Source organism: Heloderma suspectum, chromosome 5 (genome assembly GCF_057233095.1).
Source record: "Heloderma suspectum isolate Gila_16-S chromosome 5, 16-S_ref, whole genome shotgun sequence".
Lineage (NCBI taxonomy): Eukaryota > Metazoa > Chordata > Lepidosauria > Squamata > Helodermatidae > Heloderma > Heloderma suspectum.
In genome coordinates, this window is record NC_139462.1 from 194,471,280 (window position 1) to 194,490,910 (window position 19,631).

Below are 19,631 nucleotides of genomic sequence, written 5' to 3' on the forward strand. Positions count from 1 at the left end.
CAGATTATATCCACGGTTATCAACTGAGACTCTTACCAAATTGATCTAACATACATGTATTTACTTAATGTATAAATGTACTACTCTTCAACCAAATGGCTCCCAGCTATTTACAAAAACACTACACGCAATCTTTAATGCAAAATGAAATATATATGGCAGTATTTAGTTCTTACCATTAATTGTTCCTTAAATTTATCTGCCTTTTCTCTGTAACTATTAAGCTCTTCCTTGGCAGCAGCAGACTCAGCTCTGACTCTCTCTAGTTCAGGATCAGCAGTCATTACATTTCTTTGTTTATTTTTTTTCAGTTCTGTGCCCACCTGCATATCAATACCAAAAAAGTTGATTTGTGTGAATATAAACCCAGTTATGCTGTATTTCTTAGCTATTATGATCCAGGTGTCACATATGAAAAATATTTTAAGGCTGCAATCCTGTACATACTTACATGGGGGTAAGTCCCACTTAGTTCAGTGGGGCTTCCTTCCATGTATAGGATTGTACTGTAAGTGACATACACTGTGGGACAAAGCTTTAAGCAGTTCATCTAATTCACTGCCCAATGAAAATGGATATCAGCATGCACCTGAGATGGTGAGATTTTCAAGTTAATTGGTTTTTGCAGCTTAGTACACAGGCTTTCACAGAAGTGGTCTAAGGAAGGACTATTATCTTTGAAGCACCCTCACAGAATCATAGAATAGTAGGGTTGGAAGGGGCCTACAAGACCACAGAGCCCAACTCTCTGCTCAATGCAGGAATCCAAGTCGGAACATCCCTGACAGATGGCTGTCCAGCCTCATCTTGAATGCCTCCGGTATGGGAGACCCCCTGGATCATTAGTGGCAGGAAAAAATGCACACTGAAAGAAGCATGGAATTGGATAATATATGGAAAATGAAGTCTATGAACTTATAGAATTTAGGGAAGGTTTTGGACCTTCATTCGTTTCAAACTCAAACAAAGAAAGCAACAATGTAAGAGAATCCCTCCAACATTGATTCTATAATTCTGAACCCAAGACATCCAGCAGGAAAGGTGAGATTTTGTTACTTACAATTGCTACCATAAAGCCCAGCTTCCATTGCCTCAGTAATGGACAACACAACAGCTACCCAAAAGTAATGGCTTGATCTTTTAATGCAACCTTTCTACTGAAAGATGGTGATAGAGTGACCTACTGGATCACTCTCCTCCCAAAGTCTGCATTAGAGGGACCACAGTATAAAGATCCAAGTAACACTAAATAAATACACTGACCAAAGGAAAGGGTTGCTCAAATTTCCACCAGAACCCTGGGCCTGAAATTATCCTTAACTGCTGATAGTATTAGACATGTATGTAGTAATGTTTTTAACTGAGATTTAGAAGACATTAAATGCTGATAAAAATATACAAATTATTACTTTTAGCCTTTAGAACATGACAATAGGATATTAAATAAAAATTGGTATCCGAAGAGTCCCATGCACACCCATGTGGACTCTAGGACTATGTAGGCACTAGGACTTGCCCTATATCCAACTGCATCTCCTGGCATTGTATTAGAAGCTATTCCAAAGAGTCCCCTGAAGTTCAGCAGCGGCCTTTGAGGGGCATAGGGACCATGGAATGAATGGAATCCTTAATATCCCAGTGGGCCTGTAGAGGTTCAGTACATGTCTTTTGGAAATGACTTTTTAGAATTTACTAAGGTAGCTTGATGGAAGGGTGCTTTTGTCTTGCCTATATACAAAGAGAATAAGTAAAATCTGTTAGAAATTACTATACAATGTTTCTTGGTAGCCAAGCAACACCTTTCTCATTACAGTTGAGAATCTGCCCTTCATTAGGCTGCAATCCTATACACACTTTCCTGGGAGTAAGCCACATTGAACTCAACAGGGCTTACTTCTGAGTAGATAGGCATAGGTTTGTAATAATGAAGGATTACTGTGGATCCTCTAAGTTATGGTCTCAGTTCCACCCATTATATTTTCCTGTCTATTGTATTTTCAACGCTGAGAGGCCCACTTCATCCAGGGTGTGTGAAAAGCATGCTACACCTATAAAAAAAATGAACAGCTACTTTCCAGGCCACACACACCTGAGGGGTTTGTATTTTCCCTTGCTTAGAAGTCTGTATTTTCTCCCTTTTGTGCTTTTCTTCTGCTTCTACCAGCAGTCGCTGAAATTCAGTAAGTCTCTCTTCCTTTTCCTTTGCTTCTTTCTGTGCAGTTTCTACTTTCATTTTTTCTAGCTGCAGCTTACTCTGTGCACTTGCCAGTTGGCTCTCCATCTCTGAAAGCTTCTCTAATAAGTCTGATAATTTAGATGCTGCATCTTCTCCAACTGTGCTATTTACTTTCCCTGTTGAAACAGTTGTTATAACTTTCTTGGCATCTCCTGAAACTGCCTGCCTTTCTGGGAGAAACTTACTTTGCTCCAGAACCACATTCAGCTGAGCTTGACTCACAAGGGCTGCAGCAACCTTTTGCTCAAGTGCTTCTTCCAGTTCTATCATTTTCTGTTTAAACACTTCTGACTCAGCCTGCGCTTGCTCTTTTAAATCCTTGAGCTGGTTGTAACATTGGTTTAGCTCTGAATCCTTTTCCTTAAGAGCTTTTTGAAGCTGCTGCAACTTTGAGTCTGAGTTGCTAGAAGAATCTTTGGCATTTTCACCTATGTAACCAAGCGGGATTTCATTTTTTAACATTTCCATTTTCTTCCAATTTAGAGCTTCTGGATTTTCATTTACTCCTGTTTCTGCCATGTCACTTTTCATCTGTGTATCTTCATGTTTTTCTCCCATTCTTTCATGTTCCTCCCTCAGTGCATCTAATTCTTTCTCTAACTTGCTTATTTTTAGCTTTGTTTCCTCCAGTTCGTTCTTTGCAAGACATACCTCAACATCATTATTTTGCACTTGCTTCACCAAAGCTTCTTTTTCTGCCAACACTAAATCGAGCTGGTGTTTTAAGTTATCTGCATCTTCTTGAGTCAATGAAAAGTCCAAAGGTATCTTGTGCTCAATATTTGCCAATTCCTGCTGGAGTTTTTCAATAACTTCATTCAGCTGCTCTATTTCCTGCTCACTGTTTTGCTTTACACGTTCTTGATCACTTTTTAAATATTCTATTTGGGCTTCCAGTTCTGTTATGTGCTCATTTTTCCCCTCAATCACCTATGTGATCAAATAAATAAAAATATTTAATTATTGCAGAAAGGCTGACAATTCTGGAAGTCATACCAACAACATTTTCTTTACATCAATCACTCCTTGTGTTACCAATATAATTTTCTTACAGTAGCACAGTTCATAGCTCCAGTCAATTCTACCTGCACATGAAATTTGGAGGAATCAATTCTGAGGATGTTGTAAAAGGTATCTAAGATTATTTGTTTACTGGAATTTAAAATTTCATAGTATTTTTCCACTTTGAACACTTATGGGTTGTATTGAATGATGGCTCTTGCCTTAGTAGAAAGCACTTCCACTTGTGCAAGCACCCGATATTCACCAATCCCCCTTATTTACCTACTGCAGTCCTCTGCGTTATTTCCCATTCTACATTCTGAGAGGCTTAGGGTGCAATCCTATACACAGCTTCCTGGAAGTAAGCACCGTTGAACTCAATGAGACTTACATCTGAGTAGACATGCATAGGATTGCACCGTTAATTGATCAAAAATAAGGTTCTTGAACTTGCATGAGCAGAAATGCCTTTTGCTAAAGCAAGGTCTCCACTGGATACAACCCAGATTTCTAAGAATATAATTCACTGTGCAGAATGCAAATGGACTACATACAGGACCAAATCACGCCACAGTGCCTTAGTTCAATTATGTCTCCAGAAATACAAGATTAGAGTAATTTGTATAACTCTAATCCAGTTGATATGGCTGTGAGAGCTGGACTATAAGGAAGGCTGAGCACCTAAGAATTGATGCTTTCGAACTGTGGTGCTGGAGAAGACTCTTACGAGTCCCCTGGACTGCAAGGAGGTCAAATCAGTCCATCCTAAAGGAAATCAACCCTGATGTCAAGGGCTCCTTGGAGGCCTCTCTCAGTCTAATCCAGTAGCCAAGTCCAGACACAGACGAAGGGATTCTTTTCAAAGCTTTATTCTTCTTTTACAACTTAACAACTATACCGTTTGCAACTAGATCTGAGCAGCACCGAACCTATGCCCTAAGTTGGAACAGTTGGTCCCCGTTTGAAAGGGAATTACTGGCAGACCCCTGAACTTAAGGACTAGGGAGAGTCCCTCCCCTTTTCCCTGGGATCCTCTGGGCGCAGCTGTTGTTTGCGCGCCAACCGGGCACTCCGCCTCCTTTCTGCGCCCTCCACCTGGCGCCGCTCACTGCGTTGGCGTTGCGCGTCCACCAAGTTTGCTATCTGCTCTCTGTTACTCCCTGGACTGCTATCTAAGCTAGGAATGTTGGTGGGAGGAATCTCCGTCAGCTGTTGGCCCTGGGAAAGAGGAGCGCGCTCCCCTCCCAGGAGCGACTGCTCTTCCTCAGAATCAGAACTACTCTGGGATTCTATGGGCTCAGTGTCCACCCTGACACCTGAGTGCTCATTGGAAGGACAGATACTGAAGCTGAAGCTCAAATATTTTGGCCACCTAATGCGAAGAGAAAACTCGCTGGAAAAGACCCTGATGCTGGGAAAGACTGAAGGCAAAAGGAGAAGGGGACGGCAGAGGATGAGATGGCTAGATAGCATCACCGATGCAATGAATATGAACTTGAGTACGCTCCGGGAGAGAACGCAGGACAGGAAGGCCTGGCGTGCTATGGTCCATGGGGTCACGAAGAGTCGGACACGACTGAACGACTGAACAACAATCCAGTTGATACTTTCTCCATTAGAACTATACCTCAAGTTGTCAGTTTCATTCTAACTACTGAACTCCCAGGATGACATTCACTATTTGCTGTAGAATACAAAAAGGGCTCCTCAGAGTTCTGGTTGTTTCAACAATGTAACCATATACATATCTACCTACTAGAATGTAATTGTTCTTCACAGGCTAAACTCAGGAAGTGAAGATTCTGATTAGTTTCTTAGCCTCCAGGACTAGAATCTAACCTCCACACTTTCCCACAGCGATGAAGTTGCTACAATTTGTAGATATATGGTTGAGATAACGGAACATGCTGCAAACATCTCATATCTATTTTTTCGTGGGATACATGTGATTGAAAATAAAAGAAGAATATGGAACTCTGTTGACTATTAGAGAACTGTTGAAACACCAAAAAAGGACTTCACAAAGCAATGCATCGCTACTATACAAGTGTATGAGATTTTATAGAAATAAAGGATGCTATGAAAGAATAAATAATAAGCAAACATCTGAATATAAGGCAAAAATGATCCAAGAGATAAGTTGCCAACTATACAATGAATGATTCAAAGTTTTATCAAAAAGAAATCTATATTGAGAAAGGAAAAGATATAGAAATCAAATAAGAAGATTCAGATGAATCACTTGAGGCACTTCGGAGGAAAATAAAAATATTACCCTCCCTCCTGCTCCCAACTGTCATTGCTGAGGCCATCAGAGGAAGAGGAAGCAACAGTCAGGCACCTCTCTATTGTGCCTGGATCTGTACGAGGCTATTAGAGGGAGAGGAAGCAGCAGCCCTTCCACTGTGTCCATTTGCTGAACTTTGCAGCTAAGAATCTAGTGCCTAAATTTGCTTCCCCCCCCTTCCCTCCCAATCCCTTCTTTTTGTGTCATGTTTTTAGATTGGGGGCCTGTGGGCAAGGACTGTCTTAAGAAATATATCTTTGTAAGCTGCCTTGGGAGCCTTTTTGGCTAAAAGGCAGGATAAACATTCTATAATAAATAAATAGTTACTACATAGTTAAGAAATGCTTTAAAAATCTCCAATAAGATTTTTAATACTATGAAGCAAAAGGGGGGGGGGGAGAGAGAGAGAGAGAGAGAGAGAGAGAGAGAGAGAAGATAGGATTACTGTAAAATACAAACGTAGAGTAGCTGAAATACCGCCTTCAAATACATGACGAAGAATTATCTATAGCGACTTCAAGAATCCATATCTGGATGGACTTTGATCTGACCTAGTAAAGCTCTTTGTTTTTGCTTTCTCAGCAAAAAGATATAGAAATCATTGATCATCAACCTAAACTATGAACATTCTACCATCATGGTAGGAAAGAAATGTAATAATAGATGAGCCAGAAAGCCTCTCCTCTAGGAATCAGACTTTATACAGCAGGTGACACTGGAATGCAATCTATCATATAAATATCATACTGGAGACAATAAATTTAAATTAACATCCTGCTATGAAAAATTAGATACCTACATTCCAAATCACTCTGATACCCTACAGAGGAATTATGACTAAAATTGCATAGAGATTGTAAATTATAAACCACTACACAGAAATTACAAGCTATGATAGATATCGCTCAACAGAAAGCAGTATCCATGATAATTCTATTTTGAAAACTAGGAAATGGTTTCTAAATGATCTGGGTTCAAAATCCTACTCTTGTGTTAGACTGTTCACCAATGTAAGGGGAAGGTCTCACAAAAGTCTCCAAAAATATGTACTTTGTTATCTGTTGTAATTTCAAGTTGCTGTTGCAGTTTTGAAATCTGTTCATGGAGTTCATTTATTTCCTGTTCCTTTTTCTGTATGATGTGTACAAGTTTTCCAGCAACTGGATGATGACCCTTTATAGAAGTATCTTCAGGATTCTGGATAGCTAGTTCCAGTTTTTCCATATCCTCCTACAGACAAAAAACAGCGGCACAGAATGTCACTTGTGCTTCATTCTCTAATTCTTTTCGATTTACCAGATGAATATACAAAGATATATGAATACAATTTTTAAAAGAAAAAGAAATAGGGATATTATGTATTAAAAGTTCAAAATCTCATGATTTGCAGGATATGCTCATTTAAGGGGAGAAGGAAGGACAACACAGATTTCCTTTCCAGGTCATTACCTTGAAGAATTTATTATCTTGCTCAAGTTCTTGTTGTCGGGTAGTGGACTCTTTTCGCTGGATTTCTAATTGCATATGCAACTGCTGTACTTCTTCATTTTTGTTTTCTAGTTCCTCACGGAACTGTTCTAATTGTTCTTCAAGATTTATGATCTGTATATCCAAAACAAGTGGCAAAGGGATACTTTCTTTTAAACAAGCAAAATAAAGTGTTGTTAATCAGAATTAGGATCAAATTTATTTTCAGAAACAAGATTCTGCACTTAATGTCTAGTTTTAAACATTATAACATTTTCTCTAAATTTACAATGAACCTCAAAAAGTAAGGGAGGATATGTGGATTTGTTCTGTTCCCTCATCCTTAGCACTTCAAGAAGACATATAGTACTAGGTATATAATGACTGGGTCTGGATGATCACAGGGGGGCAGGGAAAGCCACTGTAGCTTCTTTTCCCCATCCCTCGTGTGTCACTTGCGCAACCCCCATTTCTCTAATTACCTGCAGCATAGGTTAGCGTGTCATCCAAACCTGGCAAGGTGCTTACAACAACCTATGGCTTGTTGTAGAGGTTGTGGGGTAGCTTAAAAGCCAGTCTTGCTGTGCACCCTGCCAGGTTCAGATGACACACTAACCCATGCTGCATCGTGGGTAATTAGGGAAATAGTGGTCAAGTGACCAACACATACAGGATGGGGGAAAAAACCATGGTGGCTTCTTTTCCCCCTGTGATCATCTGAACATGGCCAGTGGATGCTCACACCTGGATAGGTAATGGCAGGAGAGGTGGGCGGAAAGGGAGTCATATATTTGGGTATGGCCCAGTGCTCCCTGCAAATGTTGGAAATCTGCCTGCTCCTGGCTAGTGGACTTTATTGCGAAACATCTGGTTCTATTCCACCCACTGAAGATAAGTGGGGGAGTGGCCAGCAAGAGGTTCAATTACTTTCCTGGCTTCAGAGAAGGACAGCAGTAGATGAACAAAGTGGGTAGCAGGGATGGGGTAGGGAGTCAGAGACCAATGCTCTCCTCCACAGCACTAGGAAACCTAGCAGCTAACATTGAAGTTCCACCGTGGACACCATTTTAGAAGATTATCAAAAAGCAGGGCTCTATTTGACAATCTGAGAAACTGTCCTAGGCACAACCACCAAATGGCTGCCATGGGAGGTACAAGGCAAAAGTGGGGTCTGAGGCCCAACACACACAAAAACTCGTTTGAACCCACTGTTTTTACCACCAATAGAAGCCTATTTCACTGCAATCCCAGCTGCTGGTAAGAAAATGTGTTAATGTTTTAAAAAGTGGGAAGAGTCGAACACCTTGGTGGGTGCCAAGGAAAGTGCCCAGGGGTGCACTGGTGCCCGTGGGTACCACACTGCCTTTCCTTGCTATATTATGCAGCAATATAACTACAGTGAAGGATTTAGAGAGCTGTCCAGTATTTGGTTAAAGGTCAACCTGTCCTTCAAGAAAGTGAACAAGGCCATACAGGAGTGTGTGCAGCTGTTTGTCTGTGGTTGAGGGCAATGATACTGCACCAAGATTTGGAGTGGGCATCCTGAGGTGTATTAAGATGATACCCTGCACCTGTTAGGCCTGGCTGGAGAATATTAGAGCGGGTTTGATGAGATTATTGCACCTCCCTCTGGTTTGGTGTAAAGCTGGAAACACCACAGTCTATGCAGCACCAGAGGTGCTTTAAAGTAGCCAAGGACTTAGGGTTTCTAAGTGGCAAGAAGGAATGAGATCCTCATGGGCTACAAATATCTAAACCAGGCTATGGAGTGGGGGTGAGGAGATAAGAAGACAGCCCTGTCCAGTGGGTTAACTAGTATCTGGACTAGCTTCATTCTAAGCAGTATCTATGCAATATCATCCCCTGTCTTTGCCTTGGGGTTGCCAAGCTATTGATGTCCATACATTTGCAATAAATATGTTGCTTTCATTCACCCCACGGTGGCACATGGCAATCTTTGCTCCCACCTTCCTGCCCACAGAGCATCTCCTCCTATAGGCTTAACATTCCTGTCTAGGCCCCATACCAGGTAGACAGAAGGAAGCCAGGCTCATACAATAAAGCCACATGACTTCTCTGTGCATCATATTACATTGAATTCAAAAGATTTTTACAAAATATTAAAATATCTGAATAACTGAAATGGATACTCTACCTCTTTTTCTTTCCTGTCTACAGCTTCTTGCTCAGCCTGTAGCTGTGCTTCTAGGGGCAATTCTCCCCTTATTGTTGCAGAGCCAAACTGCTTCCTTTCCTCCACCTTTAAAGTAAGTACATTAGCTATCACACTTCTTTGAATTCACAATTCTTCAATTATTAAATAAAACAATGCAGTGTCAACAGTAAATTAAGACATAACTGTCCACGTTAAAATACCTTTTGTAAACTGTCTGCACTGATCATTAAAGCTTGTTCCAGTTCTCTGATTCTGCACTCTAATTTCTCAATTTCTTCATTCCGTTCTTGCACATCTCTCTGAAGTTGCTCCTTAGACAGCAAAAGCTCACTGCATTTGTCTGTTTTTTCTTTGAGGTGGTTTGTTAACTGCTCAACCTGGTGACAATAGGCAGGAATGGTATTTCAAATCTCTTGAAGTTTAGATATGAGGGATAATAAACCTTTTTGATAAAGGCTTTAGAAAGTGTGTACTAATGTAGGCCATACATTCAAATATAAATTTACTATAAAAGTTAGCCAAGTTAAATTGTGTAGGAGAAAAAGAGTCATGACACAACAAGAAGAAAGCTTCAATGTCTGAAGTACTTAATCACAAGAAGCTACTCCGAAACCAAGAGCCAAGAGAATAAAAGTTAGATGGAAGAACCAGAAATAGCATGTTGAGATGAAAGAGAGGAAATTGGCTGCCACCATATTAAAAAGGAAAGTTCCGTTTTAAGGCAAGTGAAATACCTCAAGAATTAATTAGAGTTAATTAGCCTGAGAGGAAAAACAACAAAATACTCTTCTGTAGAACCAATTATGGACAGCTACCAGTACAAACCACACATATAGACAGAAATTACCTGAAGGATCAAGTCTGCAAATTAAATAGGATATTATTTCACAAACAAAAATTAAAACATAAACAAAAGAGTGAGTTATGGAGCTCAAACACATTTATTTTGACATAAGCTTTCACAGATTAAACCCCACTTCAGATGCATAAAGTGTTATCCTCATCTGGTTGTTTAGATATTGATAGATAGAAAGGTATAGAGGGGAGGGGGAAATCCACATTCGACTCCGAAAGCCATGAATTCCTGCTCTTATGAATGGCCACTGTGCTTATTTTATATACATTTGAGCCTTGCACAGAAATGTTGTATTTCATGGTAGTTTGGCTCCACTGTTTGCGCTCCCTGTCCCCATCTATATGTGTACACATACGGCAACAACTATGAATAACATTTCATGCATCTGATGAAGTGCATGATTTTTTTTTCTAGTTCAAAAAAGATCTTTAAGGTGCCATAAAATCTGAAACAGATTAACATGGCTACCCCTCTGAATTTGTCCCAAATGAAAACCATATCAACTATGCCATGCAGAAAAATATTGGCCTGATTCAAGTAAAAAAAGAGACAACATCAATGTTAAAAAGCACATATACAAATTTGTAAGTATTTCTTTTTCCTTATCCCTCTTCTGTTTTAGGTAATAACATTTATTCTGAAAAGTTGCATGTGATCATTTTTTCTCACTGCAGTCCATTTTTTCATAGAAGCCAAGATAATTGATTTGTTCTGATTTTTATTTTCATATGTACAAAATGTCCCTAAACTATAAAAAAGAAAGGATTCCACGGAGTTATGTAAGCACTATTCCATGCAGAGCTCTAGGCTACATTTTGCACAACTGCACTGAAGTATGTCTGTATCAAATTATCCCACCCCTCCAAATCTAAAAACAAATGATCTGTTACTTCTAAAAGCAGTAGTTGTTTTGTTATGTATCTGGCGACTGAAATATTTCATCTTAATGGCAAGCTTTGCTGGGAGCTATCTAATTTTCAGTGATAGCACGGAGAACCCCAGTTATCACAATCCAAAGAGCTCTTTTAGGCATGTCCAAGGGCTTCTAGCATACCCTGTAGGCTTTCTGACATTTTGCTTTTAACACTCCTCCTTCAGTGCCTCAGTTTGCAAAACTGACTTTGAAACTACCCTGATTTTGAAAAGCAGCTGGACGCATAGCACAGGGGTTGCCATAAGAAAAAATAAAGAAATGAAAAGCCCCATGAGGCATTCTGTGGACTGTGGCCATTAGTTCTAAAAAGCCATGTTGTTGTTGGTGAGTAAGCAACAGTGCTGCACTTAGGTACAGAGAAAATGGTTAAAATATTGTGTAGCCCAATTGCAAGTACATCTATTTGGAAGCAAGTCCATTTTGTTCAACAGAGCTTACTTCAAAGTAAAGGTGTAAAGGACTACAGCCTTTACCTTAATCCAAAGGTTATTGTTCTGGTTTGTTAGCAATCATTAACCTAGAGTTCTCCAATTCAGATATAATGGGGATCTTCAAGCCAAAGCTGGCACACAATGGGAGGAAGTGAGGGTGAGAGAGGATCACGCGGTGACGGCACTCGTCCATGGTTTCATAAGTCTTGGATGACTGTCTGAATGCAGCCAATGTCCCAGTTCGCATGTCACAATGGGAATTTCTGGGCTGTTTAACCCAGGAATTGCCAAAGATTAACAGAGCCCATCAGCTGTGTGCAAACTATCAGCAATTGCTGGGTTAACTCTGGGTTGTTTAACTCATAAACAACCCAGAGTTTCTGGGTTCGGACATCCAGAAACAACTAAGGAACCGGGGGGCGTGTGTCTGGGCTGTTAATTGAAATCGGATTTGGCCTATGCATGCCTTCTGGGCTCTGGCAATTCCTGAGTTAAAGAAGCCAGGAATTGCTACTGTGACATGCGAACCAAGTCAGTATCAATGTTTTTTTTTATAGCATTTCCAAAATTGAAATGTATGTATTCATGGTAAATAATTTTTTTAAAAAATTAATCCCCTTTTCTTACCTCTCTGTTTTGCTGTTCACTGACTGGCTGAAATCTTTGGGGAATCTTAAGCTGTTGCTCAAGCTTCTGTATCTCTTGCTGGAATACATCTCTCTCATGCTCCCTATCAATTGCCTGTTCCTGAAATGTAAACCATTACATTTCTTATAGCAGACATATTCAAACCAACTTCAAAATTAATGGAAGGTATCTTGCTTTAGTTTTATTATTAGATATACCTGTTACTCATAGTTAGCAGAAAGCACTGTGATATCTTAACTCTAAGTATTAGATACTACGTTATTTCACTATATATTACGAAAGCAGCTGTCCACAGCAATGCTGAAGGAGTTGCACTGGCTACCGGTTGTTTTCCAGGCCAAATTCAAGGTGTTGGTTTTGACCTTTAAAACCCTATATGGTTCCGGCCCAGCCGATCTCAAGGAGCACCTTCAGCAACACCAGACCAACAAGATCAGCCTCGGATGGCCTTCTCCCTGTCCCATCAGCCAGGACAGCAAGGCTGGTGGGGACGAGGGAGAGGGCATTCTCTGTGGCGGCCCCCACTCTGTGGAACTCCCTCCCTAGGGAACTCCGCCATGCCCCCTCTTTAATGAGCTTCCACCACGGGTTGAAAATTTGGTTGTTCAGGCAGGCATTTGGGTTAGGGAAATTTTAAAAAATGATGCTTTAATGTGGAATTTTATTGTTTTTAAACTGTTTGCATTATTGTACATCACCCAGAGTGGCCGGGTGACTGGACAGATAGGCGATTAAGAAATTTAATTTAAAAAATGTAAAAAAATGTTGGCATATATGCCAGCTGCCTAGAGCACTTTAACAAAACATCAGCAGTTATCTAATTTGTGATTATTAGAATGTGACAAACATGGGGAAAGGGAAAACTGATGGATATTTGGCACACTTTGTGTGTACATTTGTGGCAGAGCTGATGTCGGATACATTACACACACACACACACACACACACACTCACAGAACAATTCACTGAAGAGGGGCAATATAGAAGATAAATACTGCAAACATCTGACATAGTCATCAACTATTTTTCAGGCCTTTTATGTTGCATAGGGACAGGAGTGTTGCCCCCGAAACATAGAAGATTCAGAGCCCAGGCCCATAGGACACAAACCTGCATAAAATCTGTGTGTGCTAATTTATATCTGTATATGCAAATTTAGAAATAATTACTAGGATTTATTTACATTTCAGAGAAGGCAAAGCCAACCAATTAATTTCTTATCTAAATCATATCAAACAATGTAAGTTCTTCAGTTAATTTGCACCCTGAGCTGGTTCATCCCAAACCAATGGAAAAAGCTTTTTCCCCTAAGCTTGTCATGCAGGGGACCATTTAAATTGGTGGTGTTGTAGCATTTGGGATGAGGAGTATTAACCATCCTCAGTTATAATCCCCCTTGAATCCTATCCCCTATGTGGCAATTAAGCAGAGAGAAAAAATCTACCAATTGGCACCAGTAGACACTCAGGGGAAATAGATTTGGGGCCCTGAGAAATAAATTTGGGGCTAGGGCCTCACAGCCCCAGGCCTGACGACAACGCCCCTGCACAAATAGTTAGAGGGCTGACCAGAATTTTTGGTTCTACTGCAACAGCCCATTCAGATTACTCTTCAGGAATCAAATCAAATTAGCTCCCTCAGTAAATACATAAACGCTGCAGCCAACTTAAGCATGCCACAATAAATTGTTCTCTATTATCACATCAGGAAAAATTACATCTCTGTAATATTACAAATTACTCTCCAACATATTTGTAATATTACAAATTACTCTTCATAAGATATGAGGGGACAATTTCATGCTCTCCTAAAGTAGCTTTAGAAGGGCAGTTATATTTTTTGTCTATTATCTAGTCTAAATTTGTCACATTTTAAATTCTGAAAAGTAGCCATTATCTTTCTTTCTCATTCATTTTAATGTGCAGATTTTTAATATACTCATTTTACTACTGTTAAAAAGCAAAGAAGACAACTTTTTAATGTCCAGTGTTAGCTACAGGCTTTTCTTTCTTTTTATTCTGTTGTAAATGGCCAGATGGATTTGTAACCCATTTCTTACTTACATCTAGAAATTTTTTGGTTTTCTCAAGGTGTTTCTCCAGAGCTTGGTTTTGCTGTCTTAGATCTATTAGTTCTGCATTCTTTTCTTGCTCTAGTTCCAAAAACCGGTTGACTTGCTCCTCTATATCAATTTCCAGTGCCTTCACCTGCTTTTGAAGGTAGTCATATTCTTTTTCAGCTTGCCGTTGCACTTCTATTTTTTCCTTCATTAGCTTTTCTGTCTCTGCCAGCAACTCTGTTTTATATAAAGGCATCAATTGTTTTTAGATATGCATAGTTAAACCACTCCCAGGACTGTCATTTCATGCTACAAGGGATGGAAATAGATTTGGGTTTTACCAGAATTATGTGGTATCTTTCAATAAAAAGAAAAGAAGGAAGATATCACAAAAAGTCATACAAACCCCCAGAAGAAAGGCTGAGGTATTCTCAGCTTACTTTACCAAACACACCGATTTAATTGGTTAACTATCTATATAGACCATAATGACAAACAGTAAGTGCATATATTTTAATTAACACTGGGGAAAATGTATGATGGCATTAAAACCCAACTAACTTCTCATCCAGTAGGACTGATCTGAGTCAACATAAATTTTCCAACGAACAGCACATACAACACTTTAATGTAAAAATACTATAGACCTTCACCTGGTGAGTTACAGTAAGAACAGACAAGGAGATGTCTTACTTGTGACTGGATTTTCTGTTACATACCCCCTTTCTTCTACTTCATTTTTTAAAATACACTTTCATGGTTTGGGGAAAATACTGGAGAACTTAGCTCCCACAGTGGCATGGGAGCTGCTACAGAAGATCTCCTTCCCATGCTACTCCAGTAAAATTGGATATTTAAGATCATATTGAATGGTGTCAGAGCTACGTCCTATGTCTGCACCACTCCTTTTGGGAACTGGGGCTACACTGGTGTGGAAAGGAAGTGCACTGTGGTCTCTTCACATGTTACCTGAGGCTTCCAATGCTACTAAAGTTGCAAATGGAGGAGACATGCTAAGGGAACTCTCACATCACTGATGTAACATCAGAAGGGGCCCAGCTAATGTCAGATATATAGCCAGAAGGAATGCCAAGATAAGGGATTTATAACATACTTCACTAGTATAATGGATATACATGCTGCAATCACAAATCCCTTGTTGATTTTAAATGAGAGTTAATGCAGAGTAATGGATTTACAGATCAGAGTCTTTGTCATATAAAGAAAAAAAGAAAAGTCACCAGATAATGGCCATTTTTTTGCATTACACAATACAGATCTTTGGGTACCATCATCTTACATCATGCTTGCTTGAACATCACATGTCAATACAGAAGACATATTTGGCAAATGTGTAAATCAACCAATCTATTTGCAGTTTTAAAGCAAACAAAAGATTACTACCTAAACTGACAAATCATTAGATGACTAAGATGATGGTTATTACATGAGTCTGCTTTTAAAAAGATCTTTACTAATGTATTGTACTTAGAAATTGTGAGCAATTGTTATTAAAAAGAAAGTTGTGAGCATGAAATACAGTATCAAAGCTGCCAACCAGTAAAAGTTAATGTCAGTAAGCTGAAAGCCCAAAGAGAGACCATGATTAATAAGTGTCAGTATTTGTTAAATCTGCCACCCAAGAAAGATTGGCCATGCAATATACAAACACACCTGCTTGGGAAGCTGCATCGATTGCAGCATCTACTAGGCCTAGGAGAACAGAAAAAAACAAGAAGCAAAGTAATTCACATGCCATCTATAGTTTTCTCAAGGTGTAACACTATATGAGAAAAATGAAGCTGAAGACAGAATGTGGAATTCAGTGAAAATGCCCAATGATGTAAGAAATGTATCATGAATCTGTTAAGTATGACAGTTACGCATTTTCCTATCATTTCAACATGGATCACACTTCTTTTTCTAGGAAGTCGTATGAGCAGCCAACACACATCACAGATGTACCATTAGAAATTCTGAAAAATAAACCTGCTACTAAATGTACTGATTACAACATTAATGTGAAACAGAAAACCAGGTGCTAATACTAATATTTTTGCATACCATACTTTTTCAAAAGTACGGAACTGCTAGCAACTACCTTTTTTTAATTCTTATTGCTTCTTTGGCAAGTTTTTAAAGCTAACATTTCACGTACAACTTAAAGCACAGTTATTGAGTCCATGTTCTTATTTAAACAACTTTACAGGCAATCCTATGTCTACTCAGAAGTAAGAACCACTGAGATCAACTGGACTTACTGCCAGGTAAGTGCACACAGGATTGCGGACTAAGAATATAATTTTACCCCCTTTAACAAACTGTTTCAAAAAGGTGTTGTTTCTTATTGAAAACAGGATTAAAACATGAATTAGTTTTTTATGAAGGCAAATATTGAGCACGCACTTAAGCATCTTAAAGAAGCTTTGTGTTTTCTTTCTACACGCTATCCAGCAGAAAGGTGGGCACAACGTAATGTGACTATTTTAAAAATACAGATGTTACTTCATGACCAAAGTTTCATTTGAAAACATGGCAATATGTCATATAGAATAAAATTTAGATTTATCATATATAATCTTTCTAGTCATCAAGCTCTAGCAAACATTTAATGAACTGAAACCCTTGTCAGTATCTATTCCTATGGATATGGAGATTTCAATGATTATACTTAAATTTAATACTTTTCAGTCCATACATTATGACTCAAGAACTTAGCAATTGTGCTCCGGTTACACTGTTGGGTTTAGGCAAGGGAAACTGCAGCTCACCTGTCAAGGTCACTGGGCTACCTATGGAAAACACCATAACTTAGGCTATCTTATCTCATTGGGTTATTATGACGTGAAATGTTGTTCTGAGCACCAGGAAGGAAGAACAAACTACAAACTTAACTAATGTATTGCATCTAACATCCATTTAAATAAGACTAGTCAGTGTCACACAGGAATATTCAGTATTAAACTGGCCGAGTTATATTCCTCGGTAAATCTGTGCCTCCACTGACCACAGCTACCTCCATATCTAGTGGGTCAGACTGGATATAGCTACTGCTTGTTCCTGGCTTTTGTTTTGGATAACCCCAGGAAGACTGGACTTGCATAATATCCTCAAAAAGGGATCCATCTCAGTCCTGGTCTATTGTCTTCCTTCCTGGATCAAAGAAGGGCCAATTTCACAGCATAATTTGGCTATATGAATACATCCACTTCTGTTAGCGGGGACTTGACTCTTTAGTTGAATTTTCAATTTGGGATTCAAGTCTTCAGTCACCAAACTAGAGTTAGATTAATTCCATGCTGGGCCTTGCTGCCTCAGAAAAATACAGAGGACCCTAGATTTCTAACATTTTGCTATGGATTCTTCTGTAACCACATAAGCTATAAACAGCACCCTATTGTTATCACCTACAAGCAAGAATAGTAAGCCAAAAACAATGGGTAATATCCAATGTTAATCCTATGTAGAGTAGACACATTGAAATGAATGAGACTTAAGTTAGTTGTGACTAACTTGTCCTATTCATTTCAATGGGTATATTCTATATAGGACTAACATTGAATACTACCCAATGTCTTCATTTTTATTTCCCTACCTGAAATCCTATACTCTTTGTGTATGTTAACAGACCTAAGTTCTTGGTTAAATAAAATGTGTTATGATCTGGGGGCATTCAGCTAAATTTGACTCTCTTGATGCTCTGTTGGCCAAAATATACATGAGTCGTTTGGGGTCAGAAGTTGGGTGGTTACAGATTGGAAGCTGGCAGAGTTAGAACTCAATCTCCCAGTAAGATACCTTAACTTCAGCACCCACTTCTGATAGTAAGATTTTGATTGTTCTCTCAGTGGAAGGTGGCAGCTACTGATTATGTTTGTGCGCATGTGTGTGTGTGTGCACGCGCGCGCATGTGCACACATGCACACCTGTTTATGCTTTAGGGTGGATTCGGTCACACCAATAAAGTTGGGTTAACTAGGCATCCATCTAATCAATTAAGAATGGTCTCCCAAAAACTATAGGAATGTTGCACAGGCACTTTATTCTACAGGCAAAAAAATTCTATGAATAAATTCCAGGAACATAATTCCAGACTGAGGCTTAGCCAGGCATTTGGGGTGCTACCATGAAATAGCAATGTAAGTAAATTATTATCTCCACCACTACTCAGAACAAGATATGAAAAGGAAACCAAAGCTGAGTGAATGATTCCTTGATTCCACTAAGTATCGACGGCCATATTCTGGCTTGGTAAAGAATTTCCCCCCACACGATACTGGCTATGTCACCTGGAATGTAGGGGCTACACTGTTTGTAGAGTCATCTGACATTGTCTGCCCCATAGCAACCTTAGCATGGCACACATGTTCTCTGCTTGTGGCAAACTGGTCAATCTTGATAGTGTGGATCAGTCTTGAAAAGCATGAATGATCTTGTCTCACAGAAGGCAGCTAACCTGATGAATATGACCCCCACCCCACACCTCTACAGTTCTACAAAAATTAGTGAAAATCTTCTAGACATTAAGTGGTAAACCAGACAATGTCTTTGGAAGACTGTGAGAAATACATACGTTGTTCTACTGGTCCTGCATCAGCTTTCATAGCATCCTTTTGTCTGAAGAGTAATTCCTTCTCTTCTTGAAGCTGCTGCCTCTCAGCCTCTAGTTCCTGTAATTTGTTACCTGTACAAAGTAGTTCTTGCTCAAGATGGTCTATTGCATCTGTTTTTTCCTGGATTTGCTTTTCCAGAAGTGATTTTTCATCTGCATAGCCATCAATAAGATCTATAGGAAGGACAGAAATGCTTAAAATCAAGCCTGGTAAATTGTAAAGCATGTATTTCAAAACTTTGGAAGATTTTTTATTTTATTTTAAAGAAAAATCTGTTGGCAAATATGTCCAGAACATCAACAGCAATATGAAATTCTAAGATGAAAAGCTTTATCCTCACCTTAAGCGATTGTAAATGAAATATTTTTGTCTGTAATTTTAGTTTTACATTCCTATTCAAAACACCACAGACACACACACACCGCTGGATCACTCCTGCATCTGAACTTAAACTAAAACAAAGCATTTTAACTGAAGGTTTTCATTAACAAACATTTGCATTAGCTTCATAGCAATGAAGATGTACTCCTAAATCCTATAGTACTCTTCGGGCGCAATCCTATCGACTGCCTATCCAATGCAGGTCATGAGCAGTGCAGAGGGGATCTTCTCCACGCTTCAGCTGCTCCACATTTGCGGCTAGACAGCCAATTCCAGCTGTCTAGCCCATGGGAAGTCAGCGGATGAGGGGGGGGGCGGAGGCTGGATGATGCACTGGAAGCATCGGAAAGGCACTTCTACTCGCCCCCTCTTACGAGCGCAGAGCGGGGCCAATCCACACTGCCTACGAGGCAACATGGGAAGGGGTTGTCATCACAGGCTCTGTGGTTGGTTCCCGGGAATGGACGTATCCTATGGCTGTCTAGCCGCTGACTAGCAGCCATAGGATTGCGCCCTTAAAGAGATAAGCGTTCTAGAAAAA

General features: G+C 39.5%; 1 protein-coding gene across 5 annotated transcripts in view; it reads right to left on the bottom strand.

Moving 5' to 3' along the window:
* The window catches only part of AKAP9 (A-kinase anchoring protein 9), a 161,389-nt gene that overhangs the window by 41,491 nt on the left and 100,267 nt on the right, over positions 1 to 19,631 (bottom strand). For 4 of the 5 annotated variants that reach the window (XM_084858883.1, XM_084858880.1, XM_084858882.1 and 1 more), the window contains 10 exons: positions 18,670 to 18,882; positions 15,771 to 15,809; positions 14,101 to 14,333; positions 12,017 to 12,136; positions 9,369 to 9,545; positions 9,148 to 9,252; positions 6,975 to 7,127; positions 6,576 to 6,755; positions 2,090 to 3,166; positions 177 to 323 (listed from right to left, as the gene is read on the bottom strand). In XM_084858883.1, coding sequence (XP_084715009.1) covers positions 177 to 323; positions 2,090 to 3,166; positions 6,576 to 6,755; positions 6,975 to 7,127; positions 9,148 to 9,252; positions 9,369 to 9,545; positions 12,017 to 12,136; positions 14,101 to 14,333; positions 15,771 to 15,809; positions 18,670 to 18,882 — 2,444 coding nt within the window. The remainder of the gene's footprint in view (positions 1 to 176; positions 324 to 2,089; positions 3,167 to 6,575; positions 6,756 to 6,974; positions 7,128 to 9,147; positions 9,253 to 9,368; positions 9,546 to 12,016; positions 12,137 to 14,100; positions 14,334 to 15,770; positions 15,810 to 18,669; positions 18,883 to 19,631) is intronic. The other variant, XM_084858884.1, reaches the window with a different exon arrangement.